Source organism: Ostrinia nubilalis, chromosome 24 (assembly GCF_963855985.1).
Source record: "Ostrinia nubilalis chromosome 24, ilOstNubi1.1, whole genome shotgun sequence".
In the NCBI taxonomy this organism is placed as follows: Eukaryota; Metazoa; Arthropoda; class Insecta; order Lepidoptera; family Crambidae; genus Ostrinia; species Ostrinia nubilalis.
In genome coordinates, this window is record NC_087111.1 from 8972665 (window position 1) to 8985446 (window position 12782).

A 12782-nucleotide genomic window follows, 5' to 3' on the forward strand; every position below is an offset into this window, starting at 1 on the left:
TGCAGAATGGGAGGGAGAGTTACATTCCAGCTAAGTGGCAGTTAGCATAATCGGGTTGTTATTTTAAAGAACGAACTTAATAGACTTTTTCGATACGTCTTAGGCTCATTTACCTCTTGCCTCTGGTGTGTGTCAGTGTGACGTGCTAATTATGGAACACCCTGTATAATTCATGTCAATTTTTGATGTTGCTATATGTACACATACATGCGCAGTAATTCCTTATCAAGTTACATAGTAGTCGCATAATAACAGTCGCAGAAATTATCTTCATATCACGCTATCAGTTTAAGAAGGTAGTGAGTTCATCTAAGATAAATATAACCTTCAAATATGTGTGGACTCCTCTAAGTATTAAGCCCGGTTCCTACCAAGGCGGAGCGGAGCGGAGAAGTGTTTTGAATAACCAATCAGATTTCATTATTTCCATTTCTCTTCTTCGCTCCGCACAGCTCCGCTACGCGCCACGCCGCCGCTCTGTCAAATTCTCCCTTCTGCTCCGGATTACTTTTACTCAACATCATGATTAGTAGCCGTAGAGTTATAGCAGAATTTAGGATCACCCCCAGTCTTCCTGAGGATGTCGTAAAAGTCAACTGTTTTTTTATACAAAACCAAGGAAGTATTTATTGACTGCAATCACTCCTGATGTTAAGTGAGATGCGGTCTAAGATGGAACCAATCTGCCTTGTAAGTGCTTACGCCCGTATTCACAAACGATGCTTGCTTAAGTGAATCAGCAAATCGAACGCATAGCATTGAATAGAGCTGTGTGATTGGTTCGTGTGTCACCCTGAGCGACCACGCGCACTGTGAGTCCTCATAGTAATGTTTGTGAATACGACCGTTCACTCTCGGCTTGAAGAAGCTGGATTATAGTGCTCAGGCTAGACAGCAGCTGCAGGCAGAGAATTTCAGCTGGTCGCATTATAAAAGAGTTAACCAACCAAGCGGTTAGTGCGAGCTGGTGGAACTAGGGTTGCCAGGTCCAAAATCACAAAAGCCGGACTCTGTGCTTCATTTGGCCGGACATTTTACCCTAAAAGCCGAACATGTGCCTGACAGTGCAATTAGTTTCAACTCATGAGTTGAGTACTATCATCATCGGTTGCTACATAACATCCTGATGACGGGTGCGCTTCATATTATCTGTAGCTCGACTTTCGCCTGGCGCGTCAACCAAATAAAAAGCCTAACAAAAGCCGGACAGGCCGGACAACACAATATTTGGCCGGACAAGACCGTAAAAAGCCAAACATGTCCGGCTAAAGCCGGACACCTGGCAACCCTAGGTGGAACGTCGACAATCAAATGTAGAGATGGTACGCCAACCTGCGTCTGGTTCCCCGGTGATGGAACTGTAAGATATAAATGCAAACATCATCAGACTTCCCGAACCTGTTTGGCCAGCACGTAGAGTTAGTAGAGTACAGGTCAAATCCTCTTTTTGCTTCTGGTAAATTTCATTGCACATCCAATGACAGTTTAACTTTCCCCCGGGACAAACTTGACCTTCACTGGTTGGGTTTTTATTGGCGGTCAAGCTGTAGATCTTGGCTACATGAGGAGAAATTAGGAGATCCGTAAACGAACTAAAGCCACTGACATAGCCCGATGGATTAGCAAGCTGAAGTAGCAATGGGCAGGGCACATAGTACGCAGAACTGACGGCCGATGGGGTAGCAAGGTTTTGCAGTGGAAGCCATGTACGGCCAGCGTAGGACGTCCACCCACAAGGTGGACCGACGACCTGATGTAGCAGGAAGGGGCTGGGGGAGGCCTATGTTCGGCAGTGGACGTCCTATGGCTGAAATGATGATGATGAAGTGCAATATACTTTCTAAGACAAGACGATAAATTCATTTAGTTGATAATATGAGTTGTAGGTATGGGACAGAAACAAACAAGCAATGTTCAATGCTGTAAAGGAAATGTATTTGTGCAGCAGAGTTATCTACTTTTTTTATGCATCGGAGTTTTCCATGCACTTACTTTAATAGACCACTAAGTAGATGATTTAAATGTTTAAGCAGTTGATTGTTAACGTAAATCCAACTAAATATTTACATAATGCCTTTTTTATTTGGTTAGATTATTTTTATCATCAAAAGTTTCGTCTTTCATGTGTCTTTGAACAAAACAATGCATATCTTCAGTCAATCTAGATTATGCATTTATTGTCATACTAGAAATTATTCAATTTCGATTAGATAAGATTGATAAAATCATTCCATGTGCAAACAAAACATTTTTCTGCTATACATTCGTGAATTTGTTCCTAAAAACATAACTCTGTGATATTTAAAGTGATTTAAATATTCAAAAAGATCTGATAGGTAACTAGTTGAAAGTAAAATTTAAGTAGAACCTCTATGAGTAGAACGTATAAAAATTATTTGCTGAATGTTATAAAAGATTTCAACCGATTTTTATGGTGTTAAAAGCTATGGTTAAAAGTGATCAATAAATGTTAATTTGATTATAAAGACAGAAATATAATTTGTTATTAAAAGAAGTAATTGCAGACCCATCACGACATAGTAAACAAAGACTAGCAAAAACTCGAAATAAAATTCACATTAAAATTCAACACAGCTAGCAATTTGTATCGCTGTATGATAAAGAGTCTTATAAATAGAAGAAGATTTACATAATAATGCTATGAGGTAGGTACACAGTTTTCCGCCATTTTGGCATGTATAAATACCTAATTACACATCTCGATGTGATGCGTTTTTCCGGCATTATTCATCTATACATAATCTACACATCTAACTACATATTATTTAGGGTATCTACTAGATGCCCTAAATAACTAGTTTAGACAAATTTTGCAAACTAATCTTTATAGGTTTTATCACTGCTAAATGTTGGCCAGGGTCACGCTTCAAGAAGATTGTAGATTTTGGCAAAATAAATGTTAGTTCATTTCTGTGATATATACCTACTTGGCAACACGTTGGCCATGAAGTAGAACTAATGGACTGTATTGTAAATAAATACCGGTTATGTAATACCGTTCTAAATAACAACAGTGTTAACGCACTTATGGTTTATTTATTATTTTCACGTTCATCTCTGAGACGGAGACCTGTTTGATTGGGTTTAAGTTTAACTCATTCAACTAGAAAAAGGATTAGGTATTATTTAGCATCGGAGTGTTAAGTTTTTATCTTATTTGTGCAGATTTAGCAACATTGTTGCATGTTTGTATGAATGTCAGTGCTATTAGTTTACCTGTGTCGGTGGGATTATTAATTTATTAATAATGTTGTGGACGATAACGATATACGCGAAGCAAATCCTCATTGCGCTTGTCGGTAAGTTTTTAATTGCTTTTTATATTTTTTTAATCCACAAAAAGTTATTTTTAATTATCTCATACTGGCCACTATCATTTGTTTTAGAGTGAAGTTATAATATGCTGCCTATATTATTTGATTTGTTTTTTAATCGCAACCATGCCTTAGAAGTCCGGTAATACTGAAAAAAAGATCCCCACTTTTTTGGAAACTTTTCTTTATTGTTAGTGATTTGTGTGCCATATTTTTATTCTATTCTTAAATAAAACTTTCAAAACTTGTGAAAGACCTGACACAACAAATACAGCACCTCGATTTCATAAAAATACAGTACCATAGCATGCTTTTCTTGTCCTGACTCTATGTCCTCTAATTCATCATCATCATTATAATTTCCGCCATAGGACGTCCACTGCTGAACAGGCCTCCCCCAATGATTTCCATAGTGACCAGTTGGTAGCGGCCTGCATCCAGCGCCTTCCTGCTGCCTTTATAAGGTCGTCAGTCCACCTTGTGGACGTCCAATGCGCTCGGTCCTCTTATTCGTTTCAGCTGAAAGACGTCCACTGCTGGACAAAGGTTTAAGGTTCCCTCAAGGTTTTCCACAAAGACCGGTCCTGCGCCGCCAGCATCCACGACCTTCACCAGATCGTCGATCCACCTATTGGGAGGCCTCTTATTAACACTAATAACTGGATTTCACTTGTTGCCTATTCCATTTCAGCATGTTTGGGCCAGATCATGTTCGGGTACGCAGCAGGCTGGCCATCACCAGTCATCTCCAAGCTAAATGACCCTGAGCAGTTCCCCCAAACACCGAGTCTATCACAGACGAACTGGATCGTTTCTATACTTTTAATTGGGAGCTTTGTAGGTTTGTATAGCAAATTGTTTAGGACTTAAAAGTACAGATCGTTTCATCCACGAAGACGCGCCCCACCAATTTTTGGTCAAGGGAACCGCGGGGTGCGGGAAGTTTGATTGTAGTGTGCGTGTGCACTCATAGATCATTTAGAGCGTGTACCGATAACACTCAAACGTTAACTCATTAGCAGAGAAGAATGGTGGGGCGCGTCTTCGTGGATGAAACGATCTTTACGGATGTCCTTTGTCCATCAGTGGACGACATTTAGCTGAACAACTTTAGTCGAAACAAGTCAAGATTACGCTCACCACTCACTGCCACTGCACATTGTCAAAAATAGTGACAGACTGCCTTTAAAAGTACGTTTCTTAAGCTTGGCATTTGGCAGACTGGTACCGAAAATATCAATTATGGTACTTTTTAGTGGACTTTTATGTTGGTGGCTTGTGCCCGTATTCAAAACAATATTTTGAGGTCTCAAAGTCCGCGTGGACGCACAGGATGACACACGAACCAATCACAGAGCTCTATTCAACGCTGTGCATTCGATTTCCTGCTTCATTTAAGCAAGCATCGTTTGTGAATGAAAACTTTTATACAAAGTGTAATTTTTTTTATGATGGCTCCATTACGTCCTTTTGTTAAATATTTGAAAGTCAATGGAATTGCTTCCTGAAAAGTAGGTTTAATACACTGACAATTGTTTTTATTATTCCAGGCACAGTAATATCTGGCCCTCTGTCCAATGTGGTGGGTCGGAAGCCGTGCCTCATCATGGGAGCGGCGACGGGAATGGTATCGTTCCTCTTACTAGCGCTGATCAAGAATCCAGGGGCTGTGATCGCCTTTAGGTTCATATTGGGCGCTGGCATCAGTGTGGTGTTCGGAATCAACTTGGTGTATATTGGGGAGATTGCGTAAGTCATAACTACTTACATTAAAAAGCGTCAAATAGTTCATGACACCTAAGGTGGCCAAAGAGTTGGCAACACAATCTTATTCCAATTTGTGACAAAGACTCATTTGGCTACTTTGGGTGTCATGAACTTGCTTGAACAACTATTTGATGCTGACTGTGTGTATAACGATGTGGAATTTCAAAATCTTTTTGAACACACAAAATGTCTCTGTGGTCTAGTAGTAAAACCACCTGCTTCAGATACAGAGATCCCGGGTTCGATTCCCAATGGGGGCCTAATTTTATGCTCAGGTTTGGTTGCTTAGGCTTAAGCCCACCTGGCTAGCTAGGTACTACCATTCAATGGTAACAGCGCTGTTTGTGTTATGACAGTTGGAAGTCAGGGAGTTCCTCTGTGATTGAGGATTTCGGGTGAAGATCGCTTCCACCTTCAGTCTGATCATCACTTCATCAAGTGAGATGTGAGAGAAGTGAGATGGCCAAGAGCTTCCTCGTTGTGAATGTAAAACACTGAAATTCCTTGATATTTCTAGTTATTATTTATGCGTAACATGGCAGGTATTTGACCGCAATCGCACCTGGTGTTAAGTGAGATACAGTCTAAGATGGTACATATCTGCCCTGTAAGTGCCTATTCAAATTGCCTTGAAAAGGCCCGGATTATAATAGTATAGAGATACGATCTGGTGAAGGTCGCGGGAAGAGCCTGAATGCGGGCAGCGCAGGACCGTTTATTGTGAAAAACCTTGGGGGAGGCCTTTGTCCAGCAGTGGAGGTTATTTGGCTGTAACGAACGAACGAAAGTTCAGGAAAGACAGTAAAACACTCTACAATTTTCCATTTCCAGGGCAACAGAAGTCCGGGGCATGCTGCTAGGATGCACAGGGATTTTCAACAGTCTAGGTTTCTTATTAGTCTACTCTGTGGGCACCTATGTGTCTTACGAGATGGTTAACTACATAGGAATGATCGTGGGAGCTGTTTTTATATGCGGTATATTTTTTATGCCAGAGACACCTATTTTCCATATTATAAAGGGTAAGTTCGATGGTTGTTATAATAACTTATGTTCTTTGCATCAATGTAGGTATAGATCAGCGTTGCCAGACGTCCCGATTTTGGCGGGACGTCCCGATTTTTAAATCAAACTTAAATGTCCCGCGCGGGACAGGCTCGGTCCCGCTTTTCGGAGAGCGACACTCATTTCACCAGACTATTGTTTGAAACGCCATATTATTCTAAAGAATAAAACTTTTTTAATTTTTTTCTTTTTTTATTCTAAAGACGAATTTAACGATAGAGTAAATCTGATTTAAAATATTATTTTTTTGTAAAAATACATTTTCTATGGCTACTTTTGCTATCTATTGTCACGTAAACGTAATTTTAAGTCAAATAAAAAGATAAATATTTGAAAACCTTTGATTATATACGTTTTTTTACTATGTCCCGCTTTTGACGGAAGAATCCCGCTATTTTCACTCAAAAAGTACCAAAGTCCCGACTTGGCGAAAAAAAAAACTGGCAACGCTGGTATAGATCGTTTCATCCACGAAGACGCGCCCCACCATTCTTCCGCTAATGTTTGAGTATTATCGGTTCACGCTAAATCATCCATGAGTGTACACGACATGCACACTACAATAATGACGCTCGGATTGCTCGGATCAAACGCCCCGCGCTTCCCTTGACCAAAAATTGGTGGGGCGCGTCTTCGTGGATAACTATGTTGCTGTCGCGCTCGCACACTCACTGCGGGCGCCCGTCACACAGTCGCGACAGCAATATGATTACACGGAAGCAATAAGGATGGGTAGCTTGGGTTCATTGGACAAAATTCTACGTGCTCACAGACCGGGCTTTAGCTGGAAAAGCTCACATTTTCATTTGCGTTTCAGACAGGGAAGAAGATGCCAGATCAACATTCCTGGCTCTAAACAGGAAAGAAGATGCGGAGAAAATATCAGAAATGAAAATGGAATTAGAAGAGAACAGAAAGTCGAACCCATGGAAGACGCTGCTCCAAGTGAAGTGCAACAGAAAGGCGCTTATCTTAACGTCTTTTCTGTACCTTTTGCAGCAGACGGCTGGTGTCAGCGCCATGTTGACTTACACTACGTTGATTTTCGAAATTGCAGGTACAGATTTTTAATACCTATTAGTAATTAATGCGTGAGGTTGAAAAACTTTAATTTCTAAATTGTTAATTAAAAATACCAGCCAGAATATGCAACACAGCAGTTAATGTCTGTCCGGGCCATGTACCTAAACAAACGTTTATTTCGATATTACCAGCTTCATGAATGCTCCAGTCCACTTAGAGAACGATGAAATTTATCTAGGTACCTACACGATCGAATCATAAACGAAAAACTAACGTAACCTAGATAGCCAAATGCCAAACTCAGTACAGAACTAATGGCCGCTTGGCATATACTCGTAGAAGTTCTCGAGCGATAAGGATGGGTAGCTAGGGGTCATTGGACAAAATTCTACGTGCTCAAGGACCAGACTTTAGTTGAAACTACAAATTAACGAACCTAGGCTAGACCTGTGTCCAGTGGATATGACGTTTTTTAGTCAAAATTAACTTATTAATGAACCTACTCAAAACTGTTCCAGGGTCGTCAATCACTCCGTACATAGCCACGATCATCGTGGGGGCAGTCAACGTGTTGTCAGGGTGCATAACGCCTTTGTTTGTAGAGAGGTTTGGAAGGCGACCGCTGCTGCTCACCTCTACGTTTGTATGCGGGCTGGCCTTGGTAAGTAATTCAAGAAAAAAGCAATTTTTATAGAGATAATTTTTATGGGGATGTGTTAATGCTACCGTGTTTGCGACCACTATAGTCTGGTCTGCGAGCACGTAGAATTTTGTCCAATTACCTCAAGCTACTCACCCTTATCGCTCGCGCGTAATTATGTTGCTGTCGCGCTCGCACACTCACTGCGGGCACCCGTCGCACAGTAGCGACAACAATATAATTACGCGCGAGCGATAAGGATGGGTAGCTTGAGGTCATTGGACAAAATTCTACGTGCTCACAAACCGGGCTTTAGTTGGCATCACTGACGAGTGTACAGATTTAAAGTGGGCGCGAGTGGCAGACCTACTCTACAGTGGTACTACCATAGTGAGGGTGATTAAGATAGTTCTCTTACCGCTTTTACGCTCACCACTCACTATGTGACAGGACTTTAGTCTACCTACAGTAAGTAGGTACGAGTATGCACTAAAACCATAGTATTTTAAAGCCTAGAAATCTAGTTACGCTATTTTAGAATACGATAAGCCCTCATAGACAAAATATGCTTTATGTATTTGAAATAGATACCTAGTATGTACTCGTAAGCAAATTGTTCGAAAAACTATTAGGTTTCTCTTTAGTTTAGGGCTTCAATATTAGAAAACGAAACAGTAGGACGGAAATTATACATAAGACTTAATTGAATTGAAATCGTTAATTTATTGTTTTTCAGATGATCCTGTCAGTATACATATACCTGTATAACATTGGAAACCCAGTGGCCCTCGACATCAGATGGCTGCCGTTACCAGTTTTTATCATATACTGCATATCAAATAGCTTTGGTAAGCACTTAATATATTAAGATCACTACCGGACATAGAGCTCCCTTAGTAAAGACAAAGTTTTCAAGTGCAGATATAGCCACATGCAGGTGTAATCAATAAGTATGACCCTGATATTACACCGACTTAATGAGACAGTTCATCATCATCATCCTGCACATTTATGTAGGTACCATTAAATGCTGTTGAAACATTGTTAAACAAATAAAAAAAAATAAAAAAAATCTCAGCCATAGGACGTCCACTGCTGAACATAAGCCTCCCCCAATGCTTTCCATGTTGCCCGGTTGGTAGGCGGCCTGCGTCTAGCGTCTTCCTGCCACCTTTATGATGTCGTCGGTCCACCTTGTGGGTGAACGTCTCACGCTGCGTTTTCCGGTACGCGGCCTCCATCCCAGAACCTTGCTGCCCCATCGGCCGTCAGTTCTGCGTACTATGTGCCCTGCTCATTACCACTTCAGCTTGCTAGTCCGTCGGGCTATGTCACTGACATAGCTTTAGTTCGTTTACGGAAATGAGACAGTTGGATACAGTTATTACCTACATCATCAACTAGGAATGTCTTGTCTCCTTATACTTCTTCATCATCATTAGGTCATTTAGTTTCCGCTACATGAGCCAAGGGATGATATTTAAATTGAGTAATTTCCTTTTCCAGGGTTCCTAGTGCTTCCAGGAGCTTTAGTAGGAGAGATGTTCCAGCTCAACGTTCGTGGAGTAGGATCGTCTATAGCCGTTTGCGTCTGCTGGCTCGCAGGGTTCAGCACAGTCACTGCCTTCGCCTACATCATAGCTGGAACAGGCACCCATGTAGCCTTTGCCATCTTCAGCGCATCTTGCGGCATAGCGTTCCTCTTCACGCTAATCTGCATACCAGAAACCAAAGGGAAGAGCCTTATTGAAGTCCAGAAAATGCTAAGTTAGGTTTAGATTGTAAGGGAATTTATGAAATTATTTGTTTTTACTGTGATGTGTAAATAAAGGGAATAACCACTTTTTTACTTGTTAGGATTTTGTTTTATTAATATTACCATAGAGTAAACATAACTCCTATTTTTATAGATTTCTTCTTGCTGAATCACTTGTCAAAATTGGTGATATTGTCACATAATATGTCAGTCACTTTGGCATTCATAGCAGTCGTAAAACATGGCATGTTTATGAAATAGATTTACGCAAATACCCAATGCAGAAGAAACCAAAGCATCCCATCCTCACCATGGTCCCCCAAAACACCACATAAAACATCATCTAAAATGTCTAAAATGAAAAAGTGCTCAAGAGTGAAGAACCCTTGCAAAATCTGCCTTGAATCAGTAACACGTAAAACCGGGATACAATGCAAAGGGGCCTGCAAGAAATGGGCCCACTTCACATGCTTGAACTACACCCCTGGGAAGATCCAGGACATCAAAGCTGGTATCATAACAATAACATGCCCTTGCCCGAACTGCAATACCCAAGAGCCCAAGGAGTTTCTTACAGACCCCCCGTATACGTGCACCAACCAGGAATGCCCTGCGAACAAGCTTCCCACGTGTCAAATAAACGAGTGTCCTTTAAACAGTCCCGACACAAATGCAACGTACCAAAACGTCTCTCCTCAGGCTACCCAAATGGGCCCGATGCCATGTGGTCCTGGCTGCTCAGCTTCGCAGACATCTCATCACACGCCTCCAGCTTCGTCTCCTGAAATGACCAGGATCCCTCCAGTTTCGTCACAGCAGCCACACACTCCACCACCGTCTGCGTACCAGCCCATGGCTGAGGAGCTTAATCCCTGCGCGTCTGCGACTGGGATCCCACAATGTATGTCCCAACCAATTGCTCCTCAACGGGCGTCACCAAGATCTATCAGGTCGCAATCGCCTCACATGGCGTCTACTCCAACCAGGGCGTCCAGAACTCCTTCGCAAAGGGAGTTCTATCCGGAAAATAGAGCTGCATCTCCAAACAGGGCTGCATCTCCTCTAGTAAGGTCACGATCATGCTCGTGTCTGTCCGGGCAGCCAGGGGACATGATGAATAGTGGGGAAACGATCAACACTGGCACTCAAGGGCATGAGGATACTAATGGTGGTCTGTATGGTAAGTTAACGCATTATTTTATTAGCATACATATTTTGTTCTAGTCTTGTTCATAAACGATTACTTACTCTCACGATTTTAGCTTCTCCAGCTTGTAGTATAATTATTAATATAAAATATTAATACCTACAACTACATTACAAACAACTGTTTCAATTAACGCTTATAGGTACTATCGGGGACTCTTCCGCCTGACCACTTTGTAGAAATTTTAGCGTAAGCGCATCGCTCCGGTCACGTGCTCACCGCGTCTCTAATTGGTTACGCATTTTACTATATTTTTACTACGACCAATAAGAGACAATCAGGGCTTAGGTTGCAATACGAAATACCATTGTGCACTTTATTGTCATACGGTTAAGGTTTAAAACGAAATGTTTCTTTTTCTTGAATCTTTCTTAGTTTTAGGCTGAGTTGCACCACCTAACTTTGACCGTAACTATAACGGTAATCGGTCCTTTTTGTATGGAGTTTGACAGAATTTTGACGTTTGTTAAAGTTAAAGTAAGATGGTGCAACTCAGCCTTAGAATTTTAATAATAGAATTTGGTTACAAACAAATAGATATGTATTTTTTTTAATATTGTGTTTTTATACGAGGTCTGTCTGCTTTTTGCTTTGGCGATCTGTCGACATATTCTCTCCTTTGTTTTTTTGTAAAGTTTCGTGATCAATAACCGATTGATTTGTGTTGACCCGTGCTAGTAATTGGACTGTTTGATTGCCTTTTTATTGACCTCCGCTCGATTACTCATAATAATTCTTATATTTACTTACAAACTTATCTATTCATTGTTAACTGTTTAAGTATTATTTAGTTTGAAGTTTAATTGTTATTGATTTAAGACCTTGTGTAAAGACACTTAATGTGCAATAAAAAATTGAATTTGAAATAAAACTAACTGAATATTATAATATTTACGATAACCAATTACCTGGATGTGAGATGTTCCGTTTTAAAGATAAGTGTTTCTTTAAAACGGAAAACAAAATATGCATTAAAAATAAATAGAAACCTATCAGGTATAAGTTTTTATTTACATTCAAGGATTTAAGAAAGTTATAGCCAGATCTTACAATGATTGTTTTAAGCCACAAATATTCCTTAACACTTTACTAATTAATTCAATAACATATTGTTTAAATAAGTTCCGAATAAATTAAATACCTATTAAATAAGTAAAATTCGAAAGCAACTGTATGATTTTGTATTTCTCGCCCTAACTAGCTAAACTAATATCATTTACACTCATGACTCAATGAGATTTACACTCATAATATCAACAATAATTGTAGAAAGGGCTACTTTTTTCTCGGGAAATTGCATAGTTACCTCGGAATGTGCGATAGCAATTTTGTGACCCGAGCGGGCAATCGCTAGTTCAAATTTTACACGAAGCCTCATATAATATTTTGTAGCGATTCTTTATTGGGTTTCAAATTGACTAAAATGCGACGTTGCCAAACGAGCGCTACGGATGCGAGTAATAAGCAATACTCAATCCTAATTGCTTTACATAGAGCTTGGTTTCCTAGGGCAAACATCTACAGTGGTGCGCCGACGCTGCTTAGACCCGAAATATGAATGAACGGGGGCGGAGCGTAATCGAGCGTGTGTGTGCAAACAATTTAGGCCCTTAAGGTGTCAAGGCGTTCGAGTCCCCGATAGTACCTAGGACGCTAACACCCGAAGCATCCATCTCATCACTTCACCATGTAGCTGACTCCCATCCTAAACTACTTTCTTTGGTTACTTCTTTCGCAGATGCCGAAACAGTGACGCTAAAAGGCGGTGACTGCAAAGCAGCATGCTCCGACTCCAGGATCATCAACAACAACAGCAGTAAAGAAAACCAGAGAATGCTACTGTGCTCCATCCAGAAGTTGTGCAGTACCGTCGGCCACCTGTCCACCCAGATCAAAGACTTGATGTGTAAGATGCTGAACAACCTTGAGAAAGAAGCTTTGTGATGCCAGTTCCTGTTATGAAGTTTAAACCATGTTTAGAAGATTTTA

At 40.7% G+C, this 12782-nt stretch overlaps 2 protein-coding genes across 3 annotated transcripts; both read left to right on the forward strand.

Annotated features, from left to right (window-relative positions):
• The first annotated feature begins 2249 nt into the window (after positions 1-2249).
• Positions 2250-9684, forward strand: LOC135083962 (facilitated trehalose transporter Tret1-like). Of its 2 annotated transcripts, XM_063978726.1 has the most exons (9): positions 2250-2336; positions 3187-3320; positions 4027-4176; positions 4886-5084; positions 5934-6124; positions 6985-7224; positions 7709-7851; positions 8567-8678; positions 9337-9684. In XM_063978726.1, exons 2-9 carry the CDS (start codon positions 3269-3271, stop codon positions 9600-9602), a joined length of 1353 nt encoding a protein of 450 aa, XP_063834796.1. In that variant the 5' UTR covers positions 2250-2336; positions 3187-3268; the 3' UTR covers positions 9603-9684. The 2 variants fall into 2 exon arrangements, with proteins under 2 accessions (XP_063834796.1, XP_063834795.1); XM_063978725.1 differs by lacking the exon at positions 2250-2336 and having other exon boundaries at positions 2416-3320.
• A 145-nt stretch (positions 9685-9829) lies between these two features.
• On the forward strand, positions 9830-12782 carry LOC135083778 (uncharacterized). Its single transcript, XM_063978528.1, has 2 exons — positions 9830-10766; positions 12532-12782. The coding sequence occupies exons 1-2, from the start codon at positions 9935-9937 to the stop codon at positions 12735-12737; spliced, it is 1038 nt and encodes a 345-aa protein (XP_063834598.1). The 5' UTR covers positions 9830-9934; the 3' UTR covers positions 12738-12782.

Bases quoted from the DNA above. Each gene is read 5' to 3' on its own strand.
- LOC135083962 (XM_063978726.1), top strand. From the start codon at position 3,269: ATGTTGTGGACGATAACGATATACGCGAAGCAAATCCTCATTGCGCTT. The intron at 6,125-6,984 runs GTAAGTTCGATG...TTTGCGTTTCAG, and splicing joins TATTTTCCATATTATAAAGG to ACAGGGAAGAAGATGCCAGA. The intron at 7,852-8,566 runs GTAAGTAATTCA...ATTGTTTTTCAG, and splicing joins TTGTATGCGGGCTGGCCTTG to ATGATCCTGTCAGTATACAT.
- LOC135083778 (XM_063978528.1), top strand. From the start codon at position 9,935: ATGTCTAAAATGAAAAAGTGCTCAAGAGTGAAGAACCCTTGCAAAATC. The intron at 10,767-12,531 runs GTAAGTTAACGC...CTTCTTTCGCAG, and splicing joins TACTAATGGTGGTCTGTATG to ATGCCGAAACAGTGACGCTA.